This window comes from Podarcis muralis, chromosome 3 (assembly GCF_964188315.1).
Source record: "Podarcis muralis chromosome 3, rPodMur119.hap1.1, whole genome shotgun sequence".
Taxonomy (NCBI): domain Eukaryota; kingdom Metazoa; phylum Chordata; class Lepidosauria; order Squamata; family Lacertidae; genus Podarcis; species Podarcis muralis.
In genome coordinates, this window is record NC_135657.1 from 34,679,989 (window position 1) to 34,707,516 (window position 27,528).

The 27,528-nt window shown below is 44.1% G+C and overlaps 1 protein-coding gene across 6 annotated transcripts in view; it reads left to right on the forward strand.

Moving 5' to 3' along the window:
* The window catches only part of LOC114594572 (uncharacterized), a 66,998-nt gene that overhangs the window by 21,414 nt on the left and 18,056 nt on the right, over positions 1–27,528 (forward strand). For 4 of the 6 annotated variants that reach the window (XR_013392168.1, XM_028724427.2, XM_028724430.2 and 1 more), the window contains one exon: positions 9,949–10,002. Coding sequence is in view for 4 of the 6 variants with exons in the window: in XM_028724427.2 (XP_028580260.2) it covers positions 9,949–10,002 (54 nt within the window). In the remaining 2 variants the exon portion in view is untranslated. The remainder of the gene's footprint in view (positions 1–9,948; positions 10,003–27,528) is intronic. The other 2 variants (XR_013392169.1, XM_028724428.2) reach the window with 1 other exon arrangement.

Here is a 27,528-nt window from a genome sequence, read left to right on the forward strand (position 1 = left end):
TCAGAGGGAGGAGCTCTCCTGTCACATCTTAACAGGTTGTGCAACTTATGCCTGTCATAAATTGTAACTGGGAGCAAAAGGATCTGACAGTGGGGAGCCTGTTCTTCTGTGTTTAGGATTGGCTATGGGGAGGGAGAGAGGAACTCAGCAAAGAATTCTCCTCTTTGAGCCAATTGCTTGCAGGCAAATAATATGTATTTGGCCCCCTTTCTCTTTGAGCATGCGTGTGCATGTGCATGCATATGTGTGTGTGTGTGTGTGTGTGCACAGACACACAAATATTTGCACACACCCTCCCTGGCCTGCTCCAGTTTGCCACGTGGTGAGATGGTAGGTGGGAGGCCATCAAACAGAAGCCTCTGGCCTCACAATAGCCACTTTGTCTGGTGGCCTGACCTCATTTGCCCACCACGCTGCAGCTGCTCCCATTCCTAGCCAGGCATTAACCCCCGGCATGCTGTGTGCCAGACACAACATTTAACAGGGACAGAGAGAGTGGTGGGCAGGAGGCATTTCCTATTGTTCTTCACTGGCCCTCCTTTCTTGGGTTGGATGTGTTACTGCTTAGCTCTGTGTTCTGTTCCTAAGACTAAGTTGAGAGCTCCTGGAAACACAGAAAAGTCTTGCTTAGTTTGCGAGTCCCGCCTCCTCCCTCTCTCCTCTTGGCAGATCTGCTTATTGCTGTGAGAGAACATTCTCAGTGCTGCTGAGAAAAGTGTGTCATGGGGAGGACTTCTGATGCACAAGTACAGCAGACGTCGACTTGCGTTCTCTCTGTAGGCTTCTTGCCCCTATGTTGGTGCCACACTGTGTCTTCCCCATCCTTTGTGTGTGATGTGCTCTGAAACAGTGTGTGAATAACATGGGGGGGCAGATTCGAACCCCTGTCTCTCTGGCAGGCTGTACCACTGGGACTAGAGAACTGGGGTGTCCCAGCATTGTATGTAGAGCTGGGGAGATGCCCCCATCAGTGAAGTTCATTGTTTCCCTCCATGGGTGGTGGCAATCCCTGATTGCTCACCTTTATTATTATTTTTTTGCCTTTTCTGCTTTATGTTTCCCTCCATTGGATTCTGCAGCCATTCTGCCTGTGCAGCAGCAGCAGCAGCAGCGTATCTTCAGAGTGTAAAACTTGCTCCGATGAGGTTGGGATCAGGGTTTCCTGCACAAAAGGCAGTGACTGCTGCAGGTTGGTTTTACTGAAAAACTTTGCTTTAACAAATTGGTAAGGTTCTAAAACAGTGAACAGGCAGTCAGGCTGTTTCCACCTCGCATGGCAAAATTTCCCTTGCTTGGTTTCCATGTTCTATGCCCTGTGCAGCTGCCGTAGCAGCAGGTGTGAAGATAACCAGGCAGCAGATTCCTCATGTGAACAGAAAAAGCCTGTGGGAGCAATTTAAAAGTGTGCTAGCGTAAAATCGTCTCAGTGCTGTGTGCTTTTTATTTTAGAAGCGGGAGATGGACTTAGGCTTGACTTACTGAGCTTGCAGAACAGAACTGCGGGTTCCTGTCCTTTTTTTCACTTTTTGGTCTGTAACAGGGCTGCAGTTCTTTCTAGCGGCTATTACTACCGTAATTCTGAGATGTGGCTTTTCGCATTATAGCATCTCTTTGTCAGATTTTTTTTTTTTTTGCCTGCCGCATTTCTGTACCTGTTAAAAAGCTGAAGAGCCATGCCACAAAAAAAGTTGGCAACTCTAATAGAATGCTGCCTCTCCTAAGCTCTCTTCACGTGTTCATTTCAACTGTGGGAAGAGGGCAGTGCTGCTGTGGGAAGGTCTGAAGTGGGGTTGAAATTGTGTTTCGTTCAGTCTGGGAAGGCTGTGGGTAGAGTTGTTGGGCATGGAGAATTCTGTCAATTTCTCTTTCAATCTTAAATTCAGCTTGCCACACTTCTGTTTCATTTTTTTTAAAAAAATCCTCACAAAAATGTCTGGTGTGCATTTCTGCCAATATGCTGTTTTCTCTAATAAAATGTATATTTGTTATGTTCACCAATACATGCATTTTTCACACGTTGACACAAATGTACACATTTGGGTCAGGAGCTTGCTTTGCAATAGTTGGAAGTGTAAATTTCAGAAACAGCCTGTGTTTTGGTTTTGGCGTTGTTTTGGGAAGTGCAAAGGAGTTTGGTTCACATTTTAAAATGTCCCTAATTTCTCCCCTTTCCCTGGGAACAGCTGGAGCTTCTGCCCACAGGGACATCGGCAGCCAGGGTGCTGAGCTCCCCACACCTTCTGCTCATTACTGGAATTCCCAGTTCAGGCATAACGCCTGTCTGTGTACTTCTCACTAAGAATTCATGGTAGGATCAAAACTGTATTAGACTTGCCAGCTCAGCGACTCAGGTTGAAGAATGCAACTCCTACCCACATCTGCAGCTAATAATAATAAATAATAGTAACTTATTATTTGTACCCTGCCCATCTGCGTGGCTTGCTCCAGTCACTCTGCGGGGCTTCCAACATATTTTAAAACGTAATAAAACATTAAACCTTAAATCTGCCTTCTAAAAGTTATATAGTGCCACAGTTTGCGAGATACATATTGTTTCAGCTCTGCCATTTGTGTGCATGCACATAAACTAATGTTGTGCTGCTTCCCTGAGAAGTGGAGGAAGCACCTGAAGAAAACTCTGGGAAGGCAAGAGAGAACAAGATGCAGCGGCCCTTCAGAGTTTGCAAGGCAAGCTGTGTGTGCTTCTCACTTCTAATCTGTATAAGGCAATACTCTGTCTGGGGGTTGAAATGGCTTAGGGGAAGGGATGCAAATCTATGTCAATGTAGTTGAATCTAGTTTGTAAAGGGCCGCACTTAGTGCATCTTGGCCCAAGAGGGTTTCCCCGGGGACCATTTTTGCCAGCAAAAACTTGTGTCTGCTGGTTTTGAGGTGCAAAACTACTCTTGTGCCTCCCTTCCCATATTTGCTCCAATCTGAGTTGCAGGCTCCTCACACAGCATTCTGCCCAACTTTTGGAGACACAAAACCAGGATGTGTGTCTTCCAGGGTGCACTTCTGGGTGAGTCGCATGACCTATGCCTCCCTCTGGCCCAGAAAAAAATGTTTTTTTCAGGGCAAGAGCGCATCACCCAAAATGGCCACCACGATCTTGTCTGGAAAAAAGGGACATCCCTTTTCCCCCCAGGGCTCTTGGCAGGTTTGTAATGCACTAAAAATGAATGGGGTCTTTAAGTTATCTCCAGTCCAAGTAGAGGCGGGAAGTGAATGCAAATTCAGACAAGAACCTGCTTTGGCAGCAGAAAGATTTATGATGCAGCCTTGCAGGCCTTGGAAAAGCCTCAATTTGGTTAAGCATTAAGACCTGTAGAACCTATGCGTTTACTTGGAAGGTAAGTTGGCTGCGTTTCGAAGGGGTTTATTGCCAGATTAAGTGTTCTTAGGGTTGCTCCCCTAAACTTATTTGTGGCTGAGGCCTGTGGGCTTCTGGAATTTCTCGCACTTGGAAACTTGGTTGCGGCCTGACTTGCGTGTGGAGAAATAGCAGCGGGGATCCTGTAGAACCGTCAATGACATGCCCTTGTGGCAGCGCCAGGAGCAGAACGTCGAAAACTCAGTTCCAGCACCTGGTTTAAAATAGAAACTGTTAACAGCACAACGAGGATGGATGAGGGAAACCTCAGGCTTTGTTTTCAGCCTGACTTCGGGCTATTGTTTTCAGAATTTGCTGGGGGAAACCAGTGTGGCGAAATGGTTTGGGGGGAAACTGAACTGAGGAGCTGGGAGAGAAACCCTTCTTAACTTTCCAACTTATAGGATAGCTATTAGCCAGGACGGGGAGGTCTGCCTCCGCTGTTGAAGGCAACATGCCTTGAAATACTACTTTCTGTGAATCACAGGTCGGAAGAGTCCTGTTGTGCTTGGGTTTTGCTCACAGGCTTCACATGGGCATTTGGTTGGCGACCATGAGAACAGGATGCTGGGACTTAGGGCCACATAAAGGGCACCATATATTTAATGCACCATGATGACACCACTTTAAATTCCCCCAAGGAATTCTAGGGGCTGTAGTTTGTGAAGGGTGCTGAGGGTTAGGAGAGCCCAGTTACCTTCCCAGAACTGCAGTTCCCAGAAGAGGGATTGATTGTTAAACTACAATCTGAGAATTGTAGCTCTGGGTGGGGAATAGGGGTCTCCTGACAACTCTCAGCACCCTTAAAAAACCACAGCTCCCATAATACCTTGGGGGAAGCCAGGACTGTTTAAAGTGGTACCTTAGTGATTTAAATATCTGGTGAGAATGTGGCCTAGATGGGCATTTGTTCTGATTGAGCAGGGCTCTTTTTACATTCTGGAACACCAGACGCACAACTGGTGGGACCTAGCAGCCTGTTTATGAGACTTGGAGAAGAAAGGCATGCAGGACACATGAGAAGGACAGCTCTTCCCTGACATGAGCAACTGGTCAGAACTTTCTGCTGCCACCTTCAACTTTTGTGGTGTAGGTCTGGGGGCAAATGCAAATCATGGGTAGAAGGCATACCGGTAATCCCAAAGAACATGACATTTTCCTCATTAGTACACCAAATTTGCTTTCGGTTCACAATTTGGTTGTTTCTTTGCCCAGTGAGTAATAGTGTGTGGTGATACAATTGTTGTTCCACATCATGCTCCAGTATCTTTTGACAACGTAGCTAACAGATGGGGTTTGAAATTATGGTTTGCGGTGTTTAAATATTTGACTTTTGAATGATGAAAATTGTAAAATACAGATAGGTGTTGGACTTCAGGAATGTTTTGAACTTAATGGGGCTGTAACTTCTTCACGTGACATTGAATGGGAAGCGTGTAAGGGCTACATTCAAAGCAGGATTATAGCATATGCCTTCCATAAGGAATGCATTAGAACATTGCAGGAAGAGAATTTTCAGAAAACAGCGAAGTCTCTCTTCTAAATCAATTTGTAACATCCTTTTTCTCAGGTCTTTATAGAAAACATCTGCAACACGCTAATTATGAATTAAATTAGGGCAGAATTTGGATTTACATGTATGCACCAAATATATTGGGAAAGGGGTGAGAGACTGGATCAGATAATGGACTTTTCATTTTTTAAAAGTCAGAACGATATGTTGTTGGTTAGAGGTGAGTGTAATATGGTCCGTTCAGTACCAAATGAAATAAATTCAGAGTTTCAGAAGTATTACTCCAAATTACATAGGAAGGATAATGATCCTACATGATGTGTGAGTTTGAAAGCATTTTTTCCCCAGTTGGTTCTCCTACATCTTAAATACACAGCAAAAGGAAATTCTTGCAAAACCATTACAGATGGAAGAAATTAAGAATGCCATTTATATAATGAAGATTGGGAAATTGCAGGGGCCAAATGTCAAGTTCAAAGTATGTTGCATATATTTCTGTTTCTCCTAAGTCTTGTAAAGATCATACTCTCTGGGTAAATTATAAGCCAGTTAATTAATGTAGATGCTAACAGTGAGTTTGGCAAATGGAGTTGAAGCAGTGATAACAGCAGGATGTTAGGCGGTGTATGTCAGAATCCACATACATGTCCACCATGCACATGAATCCAACCTACACCCTGAGAGGAATGGAAACGTGTCGGAACTTGTGCCCATTTAAAATAAATGCACCCCAATTCACCTTCAGAGCTGGTAAAGAACACATCACACCAGGAAGTAGGAAAGATTGGTTTATTGCTCAGATGAGAAAAAGAGAGCATATGTGCTAATTTGGGTAGCAAGTTGATTTGCATCGAGTAGAAAGCAATGTGCCTAAAACCTGCCCAGATCTGAGGGACTTGGAGATACTGCAACCCTAGGCAGCGTGCATCATGCTGTTGCACACAAGAATTTGTGGATAAGAACACAAGAAGAGCTCTGCTGGATCAGACCAAAAGCCCGGTATCCTGTTCTCGCAGTGGCCAACCAGATGACTGTGGGAAGCCCCCAAGCAATCCCCACTTGTGAGTCTCGGCCACTGGCTCCAGCTGTGGACGCAGAACCATAGCCATTGTGGCTAATGGCTATAGATAGCCTTGAATTTGTCACCTCATCTAATGACATCCATGTTGGTGGATTAGCTTCATTGGATGATCCTGAGTTCCAGAGAGGGGCAGAACATCCCCTTCCCGCTCTATCATATCCCCACTTACTCGTCTGTTTTCTAAACTGAAAAGCTGCAAGAGTTGTTTATTGGCTCTTCCCCCTCACCTCTGTTGAAACACACACACCTTTTGGCAACGCTGTCTAGACACTGACCCAAAGGCCAGGTGCTGGAGGAAGAAGCTGCTGCTTGATGAGCTCCATTCAAGAGCGAGTAAAGGGATCCCAGCAGCTGTTTCCTCTCTCTCTCTCTCTCTCTCTCTCCCCCCCCCCTCTCAAAAAAGCAACATTTTGTCTTGCTTTCAGAGTCCCACGCTTGAAACTGCCATGCAGGTGTTTCTCTCTCTCTCTCTCTCCCCATCGCCTAGGCCTCTGGTGTCCACCTGGAGTTTGAGATGCCAAGCAGGAGTGAGAGCTGGGCCTTGCCCTTGAGTGACAAAATTGCCTTCTCATCCGGGGAATTTCAAAACAAGCCCGTGGTTTTGTGGCAAGGAGAAAAAAAAACACATTGTAAACCTGATGACCTTTTCTCCCGATGATAGTATTAGTCCTGGCATTTTTGTAAGGGGAAATCTGCTTCCGACTCTTCAGAATCTCGTCGAATTAATACTGAGGGAGGTTTTTATTTATTTACATCGAACAGCTATAGACAGTACATGCCAACGTCAAGTTTCTTCCATTCTGTATAATCACCCGCCTTTCCACTGTGTGTGTGTGTGTGTGTGTGTGTGTGTGTGTGTGTGTGTGTGTGTACACTACATAGACATATAGATATAAACACACACACAACAATTTTTTATGTGCTGTAAGCCGCCCAGAGTAGCTGGGGAAACCCAGCCAGATGGGCAGGGTATAAATAATTTATTTATTTATTTATTTATTTGTTTATTACACTAGGGCCTCTGCCCCTGCTCTCTGTGCCCACAAACCCCTCCTTTCGCTGAGCTTGCCCAGTAAATACCAGCTTGATGATACTTTTCACAGCAGCGCTGGAAACAAAGCCCGAGTTTGTTTTATACAGGCATTTCCAGGAAAATTATGTTCAGAGTTGGCTGGTTGCATGCCTGGGTTGGGACAGCACTCCAACCGCTTGGCGTATTTTGCCTGGGAACCCCTTCTAGTGCTGGAATCTCTGGGGACGAATTTAGCCCACAGGCTTGGAACTCAAGTTGGGATGAGGGGGGAGAAGCCACTGTGTTCTTGCTCCAGTGCCTTTCACATAAGTTTAATTTGCAAAAATCAGTAGGTGAAACACTGCACAGTATGGCAAGAGGGATTATCATGTGCCGCTTGTACATACACATTAAGCTGCTGTTAAGGGCACAAGAGCCAAGGATGTATTAAGCTGGCAGTCCTGCTTGGGTCCAGGAGCAAGCTATGTTTTGGTGAGTTTGTGGAGAGAGGCTCCATTGGGTGATCAGGAGGTGGAGCTAACTGGTAGAGCGCATGTTTTGTGCTAGTAGTAAGTGGTTTACTGGAAATTGCCTTGTGAGCTATAATCTGTCATCTACCCTTCCCTGTCTTTTAGAACACTGCTAAGGTAATAACTTGATATAAGTTTGAGAACTGATGGGCAAAGTTCCAAATGCTCGTTAATTTGGTTCACACTGATAATTGGTTTTGCAATGCAATATGGGATTCATACTGGGTGGTTCGCATTTCTGGCTGTCAGTGTTGTTGTTTTGGTTCGAGAAATCTTGCTTGATCAGACTTCTAATTAAAGAGACTTCTGAACGCTGAATTGCTTAAGTTTGAAGTAGAGTCTTTTGACAACTTGATGGTTTCTGGCTGTGGAGTTTTCTCTTGTGCTCAGCTCGCTTTGATCCTAATTGGGTAGGGATGTTTTGGGCGTGCCGCTTCTGAAGGATCTCATTTGTACTGGAGTGTTTTGCTGAACAGTACTAAACTGTTCTGTTTCATGCTGAAATGTTATGATGTCACTTTTGGAATAGGGCTGCCATTTTGTAATGGGCTCAGAATAAAACTGAAAAGGATATATATTCATTGTTTCTGTAATGCTACACTGAGCAGAGGCAACGTGTGGGTAAAAGACAGATGTAGGTTAACCTCTTAATAGCAGAGTTTGCGGTTTTGCTGGTCCCTTCTTGTATCTCTCGAGTTTCTTTTCTCTTTCTCATTATGGGATCAACATAACCACAAGCTCTGTATTTTACTCACACATTGCGGCACTGCAGAATCGGTGTCCATCGTTTTAAACACATCTCAGTTTCACTTGCAGTCCATTATGCTGTTCCAAAAGTTACATTAGAATACTTCACAATAGTGGAACTTGCAGTTCTGTTGGTCCCAAAGAATGAAAAAGACAAGATCACACTGCATTTAGGGTTCCACAGATCAAACAGACAAGTTCCCTGCTCTAGGGAAGGAACAATCTGTGCCTCGAGTATCCATGGTGCTTGTTCAGCCCTTAGGTTAAAAAATATCAGCATTTGCCCAAGTAAAATTCTCAGGGATTCTTTGGGAGAAACCAATACAGTTACCCTATATGTCAGTTTTTAATACACTTTTAAAACGTGTCGTGCCTCTGGGTGGTGGGTATTGAAGGTATAGATCAGGTGCTTTCCAGGCCCTGTGCATCACTCTTATGGGAGAAGCTGCATTTGTGAGCCTAGTACATGTCATGCAGTTTCTGTAACAACATGGCGCCCTCAAAGTGTTGATGGACCACAACTTCCATTGGCCTCAGCTAGCATGGCTGATGGTCAGGGATAATGTGAGTTGTAATCAAGCAATTTCTGGAGAGTGCCATATTGACCCCTGCTTTATATATACACAGAGATTGCATATTTTTGGGGATTGTCTTATTTTTGACTCTTTGAAGAACCCATCTTTATTCCAGTCCACCTCCAGATTATGAAAATGGAAATTGTAGCTTAATCTCTCGTAAAGACACCACTGTTGGCTGGTAATGAAGGGACCTGTCCCTGGTGGCCTGCTGTTCCATAACTCTCTGTTAGGAGGTTTCTCAGAAACTCTCAAGCAAGGTTCTTAACCTTTGTGCCTCTTACAGTTAATGGCTAGGAGAAATTAAGCAAATGCATTCTCTCCCCAACTCACCCCCATCAGATTTAGCAGTGATGCAAGTTCGTCCTGTGGAATGACTGCCTGCCCTGCAGTTGCTCTGAAAACAGGAACTTCCTTTAAGAGCAAAGTATTTAAGGGCTGGTTTGCTGTTGCGGACGCGGGTGGCGCTGTGGGTAAAACCTCAGTGCCTAGGACTTGCCGATCGTATGGTCGGCGGTTCGAATCCCCGCGGCGGGGTGCGCTCCCATCGTTCAGTCCCAGCGCCTGCCAACCTAGCAGTTCGAAAGCACCCCCGGGAGCAAGTAGATAAATAGGGACCGCTTACCAGCGGGAAGGTAAACGGCGTTTCCGTGTGCTGCGCTGGCTCGCCAGAGCAGCGATGTCACGCTGGCCACGTGACCTGGAAGTGTCTGCAGACAGCGCTGGCTCCCGGCCTATAGAGTGAGATGAGCACACAACCCTAGAGTCTGGCAAGACTAGCCCGTACGGGCAGGGGTACCTTTACCTTTACCTTTGCTGTTGCAAAACTCATTAAAAAGCAGAATAAAATAGCCAGTGTGCCCCCACCAAGCCCCATAAGAAAGAGGGGGAGGATTTTTTAAAAGCCTTTGTTCTGATTGGATGCCACCACCTATTAATAGGAAGAAAACCCCATTTGGTACCATGGGCCTCAGTAGTGGTTCTTAAATGTTTGTTTGAACTTCCAACTCACTTTAGCACTGCAGCATTATTTAACACCCAAATTAATTGTGCAGATACACTGCTTATATCTTGCATATCTGCTCACTCTTACCCTATGATTCTGCTTCTTTTTCAGAAGATGCTGTTTAAGAAGAATTGTGGCACAAAGACGAGAATCATCAAAATTCGGGTAAGTGGCTATTGCTTGATAGTTCTCATTTTTCTCTTCTTCCTCCTGGGGTTGGGCAATGAAGTTTCCTTGCTTGTGGGATGGTAATATAGCAATGAACCTTCGTCTTGCATTCATCCTGATTTCCTTACACGTCTTTCACTTAACTCACACTTTTCATTATATTTCCATGACACTTTCCAAACTGCAAAAAGTCTTGTGTATTTTAAAGTGGATTTCTTGTGCTCGGGTGATGGGGGCCATTCAATCCACTTCAGTTGTGCAAACCTAAAGTCCTGGCAGGCAGCTGAATCACTCCCACAAAACACTGGCAGGCTGGAGACATCCAAAATGTTGTGCCCCCCACCTGGGTCCACTTCTGGAATAGCAGAGAACTTCATCTTCAATCGGTTGCAGTTGCCTCAGAAGAACTTTCATGGTTTTTTCTCCAGAAAAGGGGTTGTGTTTAGAGGCGAGGGTGAAGATCGGGTGAGGACTGCAGGCAGAGACGGAAACTAGACACTCCTCAACTTGAGCATCAGGGAGTTCATCTGTATATTCTGAGCCATGTGCAGGAATCCTGAAGTTTCTGATGCATGAATCACCATTGCCAGCCTTTCCCTGTCCCAACAGAATTTTGTGTGAGATTGAGAGAAGGGAGCTGGGTTAAGGGCTGTGATGTATCTCTGTGGAAGAAAGGGCTTGCCTGTACTTTCATATAATTTGGTTTCTTTCTTTTATCTATTAACCCTTTTGGGCCAACTAGGCCGAATGCACTGCATCTAGTAGTTATGAACCATGGAGGACCGCCAACAGAGACTTCCCCCAAGTCCGAAGTGATTGGGCTGGGATATAAGGGATTAGGCAGTCTTTAAAATATTCTGGGCCCATGTTGTTAAAGTCCTTGTAAATACAAGAACCTTCAAACTGGCCCGGTAGAGTATAGGCAGCCACTGCAAGCATTTGAGCCCCAGAGCAATGTGCTGGTGATAGGCTGGCCCTATCAACACTGTAACTGTAGTATGTTGCACCAAGTGAAGCTTCCAAATGAAGGTGCAAAGGTAGCCCCACATAGATCACATTGCATTGTGGTCACAAGTGCATGAATCACCACCGACAGGCTATCCCTGTCCAAGAATGGACATAGTTGGCACCCTAGCTCTAGCTGATAAAACGCACTGCTAGCTATTGAGACTAGAGGGAAATACTGACTATAATTTTAAATGGAAGCACAACACCTCTCATTGCAGCTAGGAAGAGGACTGTAACAAGGTGACCTGTGTGCCTGCTCAGTTTGTTCTGCTGACGCCTGACTGGCAACTTCCATGGCCCCAGCTGTCCCTTATTGTGGCTTTTTGCCTTTAACCCATACTTGGCTTTGACAGCCCTTCAAATGGAAGAACATGTGGCCACTCTATTACTATTATTGCCAGTTGGGAATAACATCTGAATATCCTTAGATGGTGGTTTGCATTAATCACAGCATTAGTGCTAATCATTTCATTGTTGGATGCATGCTTAATATGTAGATATGTGGTGTATACAATCAGTTACGCATTAGTTGTGCCCATTAGGAAGAACTGAAATAGATGATTATCACTTCATTCAGTAATAAGGATAATTGGTCGTTGGTAGAGTATCTGATTCACATGCAGAGAAGGCCTCACATTCAATCCCTGACATCTCTAGGCTGGGCTAGGAATGTCCCCATTCTGAAACTTTGGAGAGCTGCTCTCATCCAATGTGGACAATACTGAACTAGATGGACAAATCATCTGAAATGGTACCATGCAGCTTCCATTTCAGCCAAGCCACACTCACCTAGCTCAACTGAAATGGGATTTGCAGCCACTGCTGGTCAGCTGATTGACAGTGCCTCTAAAGCTCTGTGCACTGATCAGCAGGTCTTGGGAAGCTCCATTTTATCACTCTGCGAGTGTTGATTGGCCTATCGTTGGTGCTTCGTGGGCTGTGCTTTTACCCACAGAGTCTGACATAGAACCAAGCGGGCAAAAATGGGTCACCTGATGCTAGTCTGATGTCAGGTGATTGGTAGTGGGAGACCTTGCCCACCTGACATGCTTGGCCTTTGAGGGGTGGGGGAGATAACTATCTCCCCCCCCCCAACATGGACCAGTTCCTCACCCCTGTGGTAGAAGGAGGGATCTAATTCCAAAAATGGAGAGGAGGGGGTGGCAAGGGCCGGGTGGACATGTGGATGCTAGGGTAAGTTAGAGAGGGAAGTTGGGAAGCTAATACACATTTCTTCAAGGCAGTGTGGATACCTGCGTGAGAGCAGGTAAGAAGGAAAGAAGAGAATAGCTGAGGAGCAGAGAATTACTTCAAGTCCTTCACTGAAGCACAAAAGTGTCTTTAAAAAAAAAAGTACTAGATGGGGTTGGTCATGATGGCAAGAATATTCTCTGCAGCCCCTTCCAGTTAACTAAAACAATAATTTGTTATAGAGGTAGCATTTTTGTGGCCAGCAATGCCACAGCAGAGCTGTGTTCTTGGAATGCTTCTTTCATCACATAATATCCTCCTATTGTGATAAGGGCGGGGAAGCGCGAGCTAAGATGTGAAAGTAATCTTCTCCCATGCACTTTCCCAAGAGGAAGAGCATGAATGTTTGAAATGTGCTGGGAATCGATTTGGCAATAGATTATTTCCTGCACCTGGTGATTTTTGCTTCTTTTATCTTCTCAATGTGTGGTAAAGCCCTCCTTAAATTTTGTAAGCATTCTTCTTAGTAATTGACTCGCTTTTGAGAAGAGTTAACTTAAAATCCCATTTGCTACTTTGCAAAACATTCCCCTGATTTTGCTGAGTTCTCCAGGCAAAAGGTTTCAGCTTGGTAATTTTTCATGGAGTTCTAGCCAGCATGTACCTCCTGCTTATTGTGGGGGGGTGGCGGTGGGCATCCCTTTCACAAATGGCACCAGAAAATAATTTCTTAACTCTGCATATGCACTGAAGCACAAAAAGAAGGAAGGTGATTGATATGACCTAAGTCTCCAAGACAAATAAACAGGAAGTTTGTGGCTTGTTTGTGTAAATCTCATCTCTAAACAGCTTGTGGGCATAATCTGAAAGATCATAAAGCTGTAAAGTGGCTGATAACCACTAAGCAAACTAAAACAGTATAACTTAGTACACGATCTTTGGCAGTTTCAAAGGATCCCCTGAGAGGAAGTGATTATTATTTCTTTAAGAAACTTTCCAGTGCAGAATTCTAAATGGACAACAGTTTAACAACAAAATAGCATTTTATCTCTTGTTTAAAAACAACAGAGGTCCTTTTTCCAGCCCCTTGTTGCAGACACCAAGATCTGCAAATTATAATGTTGATCCCACTTGATTTTTCCAAATTGAAGCATGTGCTTCATTGTTCTTTTTTTCCTGTAAGAAATAAAGTCCTTCCACACAGCAAAATATTACTCTGGTTTTGTGATCCCTTTGATCATACATATCTGGTAGGTAAGCTTCTTTGCTACTTTACCAACTCTTCTGGTATGGTGCTATCTTCACAGAAATCAATCATATGCTTTATGTTTTAGATGTTTCACATAACACTCTATTCAGCACCCTTCTTCTATCTCGTTGACATTCTAACCAAATATATATAGATAGGTCTCCTTCCCCACCCCACACCCTTTCCAAAAAATTAGTGAGACTTCTTCTACGTGCAAAAGGGTATAGTACCATCTATGTAACATTTTCATAGTATTCTTTTATCCAGAATGTATACCAGTACAAATTCATCGGCTTCACTACCCACACGTGGGAGAAAAAATAGTGTAGCAAGATGGGAGCTCTAGCCTTGGGCAGGAGGAAGGGAGAACAGGTGATGCCATTTTGAGTAATCCATAAAATTCCAGGTTTGAGTTGAAATAGCAAAGTTATTGGAAATGACCAAATGAATAAGGCAAGAGATGAGGAGGCTTGAAAGCAAGAACAAGAAGGATGCAAAATAGGAAGAGAAGCGCCATCTCCTTGATGGATTTCCTGAAAATGAGCCCAATCTCTGGTGAGTGTTGATGTAGATTATTGCAACTCATTTCATCTTCCCTGGATCCTGTTTTGTAGACCTGCACTCACTTTCAAGCTCTTCATTCTCACAGAATAGCAATCTGTTTCCTGCAGTTCCATGGGTTGCCTTTGCAAATGATAGTTCTTCAGCACCAGCTCTAGTTCTTTCTGTTCCGAATAGAGGGCAACTTTAACTAAGCATGGAATCCTTAGTCCTCCAAACAAGCCAACTGGCTAAGTTAGATACGAGGCAGAAACTTTATGTACAAGAGCTGAAATGCTCTTGCTAGCAGATACATCAGTATCAGATAATGCTCCATGGAAGGGGGAAATATTTGGGTGTCCTTCTTTGCTCTTCCGAGTTTGAAGCTTATTTCTCTAGGAAGGTAGTAATCAGACTTTGATCATTTCATTATGTGGGTGGAGGGTGGGAGTTGAATCTTGTCTTCTATTTTAATTTTGGCATTATCTGTCAGCCCAGAGGCTTTTTGAAATTTGTCCCATTTGGGGCCTTGTTAACAATTAAATTAAATGTAGGAATAGAGTAAAAAAGTTAAGGTCATGCTGCTGTAGGAGTGGAAGGAGGAGATGTAGGTCAAATCAATGGCTCTCATTCATATATATGAAATTTTTTTGGGTCCCCCTTCCCAAAAACTGGGTTGCAGGGAGGTTATAGTTTTCCACACCATAGTCTGTCAACAGATCTCTTATATTTGCCTTTCTTTCTGATGAGTGTGGGAACCTGGATCTCCTTTTCATTAATTCTTCTGCTGTACATTGTGCCCATGATTCTCATCCTTGGCCTCTGCCAAGGGAAGTGATTTATCCAGAGGCAAGGGCCTAGTGTCGGCATGTGTAGTCCCTGTGCCAACAGCCTTGGTTAGAAAAAGATGATAAAGATGCACTTTGTTCTTTTCAGTTTTGATTCTTTCTACATGCATAATATTGCCTGTGTTGGGTTTGTTAGCTGTGAGCAACTGCAGTGCCTGGAGCCTAATGCAAATTGCAGGGTGTATACAGGGTGCTTGCATATATTCTCTCCCCCCCCCCCCCGCACATTTACTCCATAAGGCAGCCATTCATTCCGTGTATTGCAGATCCCGAGGCTAGCATCTGATTTGCATTAGACATAAAGGCTATAAAGTCTTACAAGCACATGTACCAGCAGTACCCGTTCAAAGCGACATGTGCCTGTGTTGGCAGAGTACTGGTGTTCCAAAGATGCCGTAGCTTAGATGCAGAGGGCACATGCTGATGGTCTGTATTTCAACGCTCCAGGATCTTTTCCAGCCCTAACTGGAGATTAAGGGAGACAAACTACTGATCAAGGTCATTCTGATGACTGGCAGATTATCTCCAGCATTTCAACAGAAGTATTTCCCAGCCCTGCTTGGAGGTTCCGGGGATGGAAATGGGGACGATTTGCATGTGTTCTGCCACCGAGCGACAACTCTCCCATTGCTGCCACTCCCTACAGATGGTTCAGAGCCAGATGGCTTGACTTGTTGTAAGGCAGCTTCCTATGTTCCTATGCTCTATATCCAAGGCAGCTCCATCTGGTACACCGGCTGACACCCTACCTGCCTGTGCATTCTCTCACCAGGGTTATACATGCCCTGGTTATCTCCTGAGAGCCAGTGTGGTGTTGTGGTTAAGAGCGGTAGTCTCGTATTCTGGTGAACCGGGTTCACGTCTCCACTCCTCCACATGCAGCTGCTGGGTGACCTTGGGCTAGTCACACTTCTCTGAAGTCTCTCAGCCCCACTCACCTCACAGAGTGTTTGTTGTGGGGGAGGAAGGGAAAGGAGAATGTTAGCCGCTTTGAGACTCCTTCAGGTAGTGATAAAGTGGGATATCAAATCCAAACTCCAACTCCTCTTCCTCTTCTTCTTCTTCTTCTTCTTCTTCTTCTTCTTCTGCAATGCACTCTGTGTGGATCTACATTTGAAGGTGGCTGGAAAACTACAACTAATCCAGAATGTGGCAACTAGATTGGTGACTGGGAGTGGCCGCTGGGACCATTAACACCCGTCCTTTTAAGACTACATTGGCTCCCAGAACAATTCAAAGTGTTGGCACTGACCTTTAAAACTCTAAAAGGCTTTGGCCCTGTACACCTGAAAGGGTGTCTCCAGCCCAAGACCCTGAGATCCAGTTCCAAGGTCCTTCTGGTGGTTCCCTCATTGCAAGAGGTGAGGTTACAGGGAACCAGGCAGAGGGCCTTCTCGGTAGTGGCACCCGCCCTGTGGAATGCCCTCCCAGCAGATGTCAAAGAGATAAACAACTATGTGATTTTTAAAAGACATCTGAAGGCAGTCCTGTTCAGGGAAATTTTTTTTGGTGTTTGATGTTGTATTGTGTTTTTACTAAAAAAATATTGTTGGGAGAAAGGAAGACAGAGAGAAAGACTGCAGCCCCAGTTGCATATGCTCAAGTCTTTGAAGGGGAATTGATCAATTAAAGCACAATAAGCTTAGGAACAAGGGACGCGAGTGGTGCTGTGGGTTAAACCACAGAGCTTAGGGCTTGCCGATCAGAAGGTCGGCAGTTCGAATCTCCTTGACGGGGTGATCTCCCGTTGCTTGGTCCCTGCTCCTGCCCACCTAGCAGTTTGAAAGCACATCAAAGTGCAAGTAGATAAATAGGTACCGCTCTGGCAGGAAGGTAAATGGCGTTTCCGTGCGCTGCTCTGGTTTGCCAGAAGCGGCTTAGTCATGCTGGCCACATGACCCGGAAGCTGTACGCCGGCTTCCTCGGCCAATAAAGCGAGATGAGCGCCACAACCCCAGAGTCGGCCACGACTGGACCTAATGGTCAGGGGTCCCTTTACCTTTTTAAGCTTAGGAACATTGAGTGGTGCTTTTTCTAAGTCAGATTATTGGTCCATCTACCTCAGTACTGTCTCCTCTGACTGGCAGTGGCTTTCCGGCAGGTGCCTCTCCCAGTATTACTTGAAGATGCTGGGGTTTGAACCCAGGGCCTTCTGCACACAAAGCTTATGCCCTGCCACTGAGCTATGGCTCTTCCATATTGTTGTGCGTTCTACCAGTGCGCAAGTACCAAGAGCTTGCTTTCTGAGAGATCTATAAAGAGTTGCCAGATGGAGAGACAAAATAAGAAAGGTCAGTGCTGTAGGGATGGTGTAGCCTATTTTCAGGAGCAATATCTCCGTTCCCCAAGTAAGGAAAAACCAGAAAGTGGATAGGCCACAACCCTTCTGATTTCCATGCAAGTCAATGCATGAAAAATTGTTTATCAACAGCCAGAGTAATTCATGACTAAATTACTTTTTAGAATGGTGTTCTTCACCTATACTGCTATGCTCTGTAGATAAGTAAACAGTTTTTATTGCGTGTAAGCCTTCAAATGCTCAGCACATGGGGTTTATTTAGCTGAAACATGTAAAAAATGGCCTTTTGAAAAGCTTCTTTTGCATCATAGGACAGTGGAAATGCTTTATTAATGCAAGCACCATGCCAGAAAAAGGGCATTAGGGGTTGAAATGAGACTATCATGAGTTGGCGTCAGTGAGAACCCAGATCTGGCTAATTTCCTACTATGCCTGGTTATGTGCAACTGAGCATAATGCTTCTCTTTGAAGAGCTTTTCAAAGAAGCTTGAACATTGTCTGGTTGCCCCTTTGTACAGTTGCCAGTGGCCACCTGACAACTTTGTAAACACGCTTGTGCGTCTCTCCCCCCCACCCCCTTATAGCGAGGACACTGGTATGTTTACTTGACCTTTTCAGATGGCGCCACCCCCTAGCAACATTGCAGAAATACAAAGGGGGAGTTGAGCAGCAATTTGTTCTCTGCTTATGGCATTGGCTTCAACAATTTTCTAAAGGTGGCAGCAGGGGGAAAAGACACTAGGGTGTCAAACCCGAGAACAGAAAGACCTTGGGATGCTAAACTCTAGGATGAGCCAGAAGAGTTGGGTTGTAGCTTAAATATGCGTGCCAATGTTTAGAAAGTGTTCAGATAAGGAATAAGTTGAAGGGCCACGATATTAGCAGGTACGCAGATTGCCCACAGGAAAGGGAGGCAAAGCACTCTGTGGAACATTCAACGAGTGCAGTTTAGGGATGGAATAAATTTCGGCTTACTAGACCTACTTTATACCTTCCCATTCCTCAGGCAAGCTCAGGGTGGAAGTTAAAACAAATAATATTCTAAGGGAACATTAATGACAATCCAGTAAAAGTAGTCATAAGACGCTAAAACAGCTATGGCAGAAATTGAGTACCAATCAATGGATTGGGGGTTTCAGATACAGAAAAGTACGTAAAACGTAATCATCCTTGGTAGCATTTTCTCAATTTGTACAGTATTGGATTTTTGTTAATTTTTTGACTAGCTGATTAGTTGATCGTTTTTAATAATAATAATAATAATAATAATAATAATAATGTGGCTCTGAAGTCAGCAGTCTATATATTTTGATTGTTTTAGTACTTATAAAAACTACACCATCTTAAGAACATTCCTACTTGCATTTGCGAGGATCGTCTCATCTCAGATTGTGCTTGCCACTACACATGTGTGCATCATCTGACAGCAATGCTTTCTTTCAGACTATTTCCTCATGCACATGAGTTTCCAGAAATTGAATCTGCTTAAAATTAACTGATCTTAAACGGGTCGATTATAAATGGACAAGTACGTACATCAAGAGTAGTCATCACTTGTCAACGCTCCCAGAACTGAAGGTGATAAGGCATACAAAAGTCACAGCATAAAAGCTCCCTCCTAATGATTCCCATTTATGCCATTTCCTGCAGGCTTTCATCTCATCCAGTTCTAGCTGCCTCACCTCAAAGAGGATATTATAGAATTGGAAAAGGTTCAGAAAAGGGCAACCAAGATGATCGAGGAGGTGGAATGACTCCCTGTGTAGAAAGGTGGCAGCATGTGGGACTTCTTAGAATAGAGAAAAAGCAAGTAAGAGGTGACATGATAGCAGATTATAAAATTAAGCATGGCATGGAGAAAATGGGATAGAGAGAAGTCTCCCGCCTCATAACACTAGAATTTGTGGACGTTCAAAGAAGCTGATGGTTGGAAGATTCGGGACAGTTGAAAGAAAATACTTTTTCACAGAGTGTATCTTTAAACAATGGAACTCAGTCCCCCGGTAGGCAGTGATGGCCACCAACCTAGATGGCTTTAATAGAGGATTAGACAAATTCACGAAGGAGAGGGCTACCAGTGGCTACTAGCCACCATGGCTACTGTCGTAGTCCCGTTTCTGACTAAGCAGGGGCTAGGAGTCTCTGAGGAACACTGGCCTGAGAGCAGAATCCACATCCGAAATCAAGTCCATTCTGAGGGTTGGGCAGGCAGCAATCGGCATAATCAGGGAATCCAGAGGTCAGGGAATCCAGATGATCACAGAGCCAAGGGTCCAGTGGAAGAGCAGGATACAGCAAGGTAGGGCCAGGAACCACAGGCATTGTTTCGAGCATTGATGACTGCTGGGAGCTCTGTTTAAGAAGGCCAGAGCCAGCTGGTTGTCATCAGTGCCTTCTCTGTGTCCTTGAAGGCTGATCAGCTGCAGGTGGTATCAGTTCGCCTTCTCCAGGCTGCTGTTCAGCAGGCAAAGCTGACCCACGACAGCAGTAAAGTTCCTGAATACCAGCTGCTGGAAGCCACAGGAGAGGAGTGTGTAGTTCTGCTTGAATTCTCCTTTCAGGTTTCCTGCAGGCGTCTGGTTGGCCAATGTGAGAACAGGATGCTGGACTAAATGGGCCATTGGTCTGATCCAGCAGGCTTTTCTTGTGGGCTTATATTGCACATCCAGGACAAACCTACTGAGCTGTTGCTCAGAGTGTTCAAGTTTTACCTTATCTCGTGCATAGGGAGCCCATGTGGTCCTACAGAGGTTACTGGACATGCCAGCCGTGGGCAGATGGGAATTCAGAGCCTACAACAGGGTTTCCCAAACTTGGGTTGGCAGCTGTTTTTGGACTACAATTCCCATCATCCCTGACCACTAGCTAGGGATGATGGGAGTTGTACTCTAAAAGCAGCTGGAGACCTAAGTTTGGGAAACCCTGGTCTTCAATATCAGAATGAGCACAGGTTCCTTATCCCTGCCATACCGTGTTTTTCTTCTGTTTCACCAATAGTTTCACTGTTTTGTTTTATTATTATTTTTAACTAGCCAGGTATTTGAAGGCACCTGCTTCAGTTTTGAAAAATAAATAAGTTTATCAGTGATAAGTGCAGAGGTGCAAATGAGAAGCAAAGAGGGTGTAAAGGAGTTTGACTTTTGTTTTAATAAGAAGCTGAGATTCTCTGTATTCCAGTCTAAGAAAACCTTAGCATGGCCACATAATGGCACCCAACTCTTTAGATACTACAGAAGATATTCTGGACCAGCAATGGCTGTTGTCATTAAAAGAAAGGGAATTGGTCCAATCTTTGTGGAAATTGCAAAAATGCTTTGAGTATTGCTTCACTAACACACTCAATGTGATGAAGAAATGTTAAGAGTTGTATGTGCAACTGATCCGTTCTCTACGGCTGCAGTCTTGCATAGACTTAATGTGGAGCACAATCTCATTCATTCGTGTTACCTTGGAAATAAGTCCTGAGTTAAATGGGACTTTCACATAAGACAATGCCCACTTGATAATGACCAACTTGTGGTTTTGATTTTAATAGTCAACAGTGAGAATAGTATTTGCAAGACATTGGGGGAAAGGCATCTAAACCCTCTAAAAACTGAATGGGCTACCAAAGGTCTGGGAGGTACTACAAGTGGTGGACTTGACAGCATACAAAACTTTCTAAATGTGGTTATGAAAGGCTGAATAAGAAAATGGGACACTTTGTACAGAGACGCCTTAATAGGGAGAACTACTAAGGGGAAAAATTGGCATTGTTTTACTTTCTTTTTGATCTTTAAAAGTAGTATGTATATGTAAATAAACAGCTGTTAGTTTTGTACGGCGTTGCTTTGAAATACTGGCTTTCTAAAAAAAAATAAACTAGTTGTTGCTTAGACTTTGTGGTCCTTCACAGTTTGGCATTCCTAGCTCCTTGTTCCCTTCTGCATCTAGCACAAATCCCTGGTTCTTACATTTAAAGCCTATAGTCTTGCTGCTTGTTTTCTTATTTATATCCCTGCTACTTACATTCATTCTTCCAATTCCTATTTCATTAATAATAATTTTATTGTATCTGTTGCAAGTGGTGCAGCATGCATAATTTGGTTTGTAATTTAAGGATTAATTCTACTAGTTTCAAAGTTGTACTAGCCTAGGGGGTGACAGGTGGATGTGTTGCTTAGCAACCAGAGTGGCATGCTGCTTGCTGAGGTAGCACATGCCCTCATTGGCTGTGTGGTTCTGAGGGAGTCTTTCCTCTGTACATTTGGTTGAATGTCTCCCTGCTATATACAAGGCCTAAAGTAAGAAAGACAAAACCTCCCTGTTCCTCAAATTATATACCGCTTTGGTTCATTCTTGCTCAGTATAGTGTTTATCATGATTTCGTTTCTCCGTGGACTCTGTCTGTGTTATGCAAGTGGTTTTGCTAACAGTACCTTCAGCGTGTATGGCACTTTGCAGTATGAGAGGACAGGTCTCTGTTAAGAGGGCTTGCAGTGTAATCACAAAGAAGATAAAACAAGAAGGGAAAGGAAGAGTAAGCTGGAGAATAATATGCATAATGTCAATAATGAGAGCATGAGGGCTAGGAGAGCTAGGATGTTATGCTACCCAAATGATTCCATTTACTCTTCTTCATTGGTCACTGAGCCTAGAATTTCTTTCTAAAACACTTGCCTGGGGCCACAGCCCTTCTCTTCAAAACCACACACCACAATGCCTGTTTGTGTACTTGGTTGTGGCTGTAGTTGCCAGACAAAAATGCAGGGTTGCACCCCCCTCTGGGAGTGGGGGTGGTAGCAAAGTAAAACACAAACTGGGAGAGCAGGCTAGTTCCTTACAAAACAGCACAAAACGGAGTAAAATAGTGCCTGTGCATTTTGCTATATATGTCAGGGTCTACAAATGATTGAAACCTACTCTTAAAAATAAATAAATTGAAATCTGGGAATCTGTGGATTCCTGGCTCGCGTAGGTTCTGTCCGTTTTTCATCTTATTATGGCCTGTTCGGGATACCCTTTGAAATCCTCTGGGGATTGTGGTGTGTTAGAACAGGTGGCCATGTTTTGAAGACTGGAGAGACCTGGTAACCTTCAATGTGATGCCCTTGGCGAAGTGATAATTGGCAAAAACAAATAAATAAATAGTTGAAACTGTAGAGGCCTGATAAGTGGCTATCATTGCAGGCCAACATCTGCTGAAGCCTCTCCTTTGCTTTTGCCATTCCTTTTTACCACAGTATGTATTATTATTTTTTATTATTATCTTTGCCTAATTAGATTTCCTGCTGTGAAGACTTGTTTCCCGTTATTGGGACCCCATGAGAGCTTCCAGATCTTATTCTGCCTTACGTCTTGGAGTTTTGAGTAGTTAACAAGTGTCATCCTTCCCTCGCCTGTCAGCTACATTGTCTACCTGCAACTTTAAAAAAAAAACCCCACATACTACGAAAAAAAGCACAAAACCCCCCACATCCAGCTGCTGCATGTTCACTGATCCTGATTGGTTGGCATTTCAAAATGGAGGGCAGTGCCAGCCTCTTTGTCCATTTCCATCTCTCTCTCTCTCTCTCTCTCTCTCTCTCTCTCTCTCTCTGTACTGGCAGGCAGCTTCATTGCTCAGAAGAGGGACAAATCTGTCTGATTAATTCTGCCCCTTTAGCTCTGAATAAAGGTTGCTATGTTACCCTCCCACTCTGAGGCCTGCCAGTGCATACAACCATCCATAATGCCACAGCAGGCAGCTGGTGAGTGCTCTCGAAATGTGCCTCTCCTGCTGTGTTCTTGCTGTTCGCCAAGGTTACAGGGTGTGTGCATGGGGGTGTTGGGCATGACTTTGGGGGGGCAGAGCTATGGATAGTCAGACATTGCAGCACTAGGATTTTCCTTCATAAAAGCACCAGCTTGGGAGGATCTCTCTCAAAGCGGGTTTCATATCGGAATCCTTATAATGAAAAGCTGCTGCTTGACCAGGCTCAGTAGGGGACAAGAGCAGGCCAGATGCCCACTGCCACCCTCACTGATATCGCTAGTTTCTGAAAGCAGGGACCTGTGAGCCCCCAGAACATCTCTCACCATTGGCTGTGCTAGCTGGGGCTGCCAGTAGAATGGGTGATACTGATTTGGAATGCAGAATGGGATGATGATGATGATGATTAAAAAAGATAAGCTGTAAATTAATAGCAGAACAAAAGAAGACCTCGTCACAAGTGAAAAGACAATAGGGAAGTAGCTGAGCCAAAAAGGTTATCTTTGTAGTGCTAGATTTTTGCTTGCAGGGAGGTTTCTATGTGGAGGAGCGCTCCAAAAATTGCACACCACTCCATGCTACCTGAAGTGCTCTAGTCCAGGGGTCTGCAACCCGCGGCTCCAGAGCCGCATGTGGCTCTTTTACACCTTTGCCACGGCTCCGGGGCGGATACTAGCAAGGGGAGGAGGCGCATTGTGTGCCCCGACACTCCCCACTGTGGCAGGCACGGTTCTGGCTGTGATGTCGCATGGGGGCGGTGCGTGCGTTAGTCACGCACCGTCCCGACGTCACCTTCCCGGTTTTGCGGCTCCCAGGTTTTTTTCCCCTTCGGAAACGGGTCCAAGTGGCTCTTTTTGTCTTAAAGGTTACAGACCCCTGCTCTAGTCATTCAACCATCTCCTTCTGCTGTATGTGCAAACCTATGGTGATTCTAAAGCTGGAGGAAGATTTCCATGCATCCATCAACTTACAGGTCAAATTCCCCTGTCAATCAGGATTCAAAGACATTTACTACTATGCTTTCAAGTCATCTAAATTTTTGCAGTCTCTAATAAATCAGGTTTAGTGTAGTTGTAGATTCATGTTTGGTTGCCAATACTGGAAGCGAACATGAGATGTGATCCATTGGGCTGAAGGCTCCAGACACCGGACTCAGCTACATTAGTCAAAAAACCAGCATTTTGAGTTTGTTATAACAATTTAATTTATGACTAATTTTTAGCATTCCCCCCTGTGTGTAGATCTATCCACCCACCCACTGGCTATTGTGTCAGTGAATGCTAGGATAACCTTTTGTCGGACTGAATGATGATAGTTGGAGTTGTTATCGTTTGAATTTGGTGTTTGGTCAGAGCTTTTTCAGAGCAGCTGAAGCAAGGCATTCTGCATATAGAGCTTGTTGGACTACAAGACCTTGTTGGACTGCAGTTCCCATGACCATTGTCCCTACTAGGCTGAGGCTGATGGGAGTTGGAGTCCCACATTTGAAGGGCCTCAGCTTCCCTATCCCTGATTGGGTGTTTGGTGGTGTTTAATCACCAGTGATCTTTGCCAGTTGAATTCTACAGGTGAAATAGTCCATTGTGGCTGCAATCTTCAGTCATAGCTCTCTGACAATGCTAACCTCAGAGTCCTAGACGTTAGTTAGATGGACCAAGAAGTGTGCAGGGTCACATTCAGTATTATTCCATTACTGCCCTCCCGGTACAGAAATAGGAACATCTTTGAATTGGAAATATTTTGGATTGCAAAACCACTACTGCTGGTTTAAATTCATGGCACCTGTTCAGAGAAGTTTCCTGACGCTTTCACTGTTTAACCAGAGGCACCTAGGGTCAGACTTCCTCAAAGTTCAGAGATATTGATAATTTTAACGACTGGCTGCTCTCACAGTAGAGAAGGATTCAAAAGGCTGGTCACTTGAATCTCTTTCTGAGACCACATAACTGCAAAAGAGGAAAAACTTTTGTTGTTTTTTCAAGCATTGCAGAACTACCTGTCCAACTGGAACTTAGAATAACAGCACCTTTATATGTATGGGCAGATGAATCACATAGAACCTGGGGTAACTTATGCAATGGCTTTCAGATATTGTCGGACTCCAGCTACCATCAGCCAATGATGTTTGGCAACATCACATTGGTTATGCCTGGGGGGGGGGGAAGAAAAGTTCATTACAACCTTCTATATCTAAGGTTGGTCAGCCTGTCCCATCAAACTGGGTTATTATACAGCTTCCCAAATTTTAATTATAGTTGATTATTTGCAAGGGACGCGGGTGGCGCTGTGGGTTAAACCACAGAGCCTAGGACTTGCCTAGGTCTCAGAAGGTCAGCGGTTTGAATCCCCACGATGGGGTGAGCTCCCATTTCTCGGTCCCTGCTCCTGCCAACCTAGCAGTTCGAAAGCACATCAAAGTGCAAGTAAATAAATAGGTACCGCTCCAGCGGGAAGGTAAACGGCGTTTCCGTGCGCTGCTCTGGTTCACCAGAAGCAGCTTAGACGACCTGGAAGCTGTACGCTGGCTCCCTCGGCCAATAAAGCTAGATGAGTGCCGCAACCCCAGAGTCGGTCACGACTGGACCTAATGGTCAGGGGCCCCTTTACCTTTACCTTTTTATTTGCAAATGTTTGTACAGCCATAGTAGAGATGAATGGTACAAGAGGAACACCCTCCCACTGGATGTTATTGAATGCTGCAGTACAGAATGAAGGAAATACTTACAACGTCTTTCAACCATCTTGCGATTACCAGTTTTCGGTGGCTGCAGCTGGTAACTAAAGTGGGGCCCTCCAATTTTTTACTTTTTTACTGCAACTCCCATCAGCCCAAGCCATCATAGCTAAAGGACAGGGATGATGGGAATTGTAGTTAATAACATTTGAAGGGCGCCATGTTAGCTACCCCTGTGCTACAGAGAAATAGACTAATTCCTAGACTCTGTTTAATAGTTCCCATTGAATTGCATTGATTGAAAACTTAGACTGAGTTTTAGTTAATGGGGAGGAAATGCAGCACATCTTTGACTCTCAGAGCAAGAACAGGTTATTTCCACCCCCACAAGTTCTAACAGAGAGAAATGGAGACTGTTACTGTTTAATCAATATATTCAATTTATTTATTTCGTTGTACATATTTTTTAAAAATACTCAAGTGGTGCACAAAAAGAGAAAGTGAGTCATAGTGTAAATCATAAAACAAAGCCAATAAGTATTAAAAGCTGCAGAAATAAAATGGGCCAAGTTGGGAAGACTTGAGGGGAGGGACAAAAAGTTTTCAACAAACATAAAATTTTTACGATGTTGTGCTGACTTCTCTTGTGGTGACCAGAATTCCAGAGACCTATGCCACAACACTAAAAGCATATGTGCTCAAGTCACTGTGAGCTTTACTGCAATTGCGCCACCTGCTGGTGCAGTTTCACACACAACCCCCTTTTACTTCAGATTTAATATCCACTGAAAAAGTCTTAATCTGCAGCTATAAACTCCAAGGGTTTACTCCCTTGAATCTGTACATTATTTTTACTTGCACCAGCTTGAAGGTTACAGATTTCAGAGACCACTTGGAAGAGGATCAGTGAAGAAAAATACAGCAAAATGCCTCAACTATCCACACAAACCTGCAGGAAACGCTTTAGAAATCGTTTTAATCCTTGTTATACAAACCTCATTATGTTACATAGAATTCACAAGCAGCATAACCTGAAAATGCTGCGTAGTGTGTGGACATATGGGCCCCTTTTCATACCTACTGTGAGTGCCCAATAGCATAAGATTATTGGGATTTCAGATTTTATATAAATGTGGTGAAGATCCAAAGTTTACTCATTGCATCTCATTGAGCAGGATAATTTTCTGAACTCTGGCAAGGACCCTCGTCTTTGCTTGTTTCATGCGCCAAAATATATGGGAAGAAATGAAAATACCATTAACCAGGTTGCTGAAGATACATTGAGAAAGTACATGTTTGTCCTTTCCCCCCTTTGATATGGGGAGCAGGGAAGATAGAAAGATGGTTGCTTTGCCCAACTTCACATAACAACTCTGTCCTGGCAATTTGTTTTATGCATTATCAAAAAGGAATGGATAAAATAGCTATATTGAATCTATAGGAGATGCTGCAGTAGGAGTAGCCAATGTGGTGCCTTCTCGTTGTTATGGACTACAATTCCCATCATCCCTGGCCATTGGCTATGCTGTCTGGAGCTAATGGGAGTTTTAGTCCAAACTGCCACCCCTGAGCTAGAGAAGGCATCAAAACCATATAAATGCATAGCTTTGGGCAAAACCTCTGTTTTTTCAAAATTGGTGTTGAAAACCCCCTGGTTTTTTTTCAAAATTGGTGTATCATGCATGATTGTATAGGTAAGTACACCTGGACATTGCTTCTTACATATATTTTTACTTGCCCCTGTTCTTATACTATGCCAAGATGTTACCTATTTGATTTTGCTTATTAATGTAGTCTGTACAAGTGAAAAAATAAAATGTGATATGGGTCTCATCTAATGTAAGTCATTTTCAAAATGGACCAACTGAAGTCCCCTTTGTCTATTCTGAGAATGACTCACATTGGATATTAACCAATATTCTTTCCTTAAAGGTCCCCCCAAAAGTGTATGCAACAAAATCTGGACTCATAACTCTTAACTCA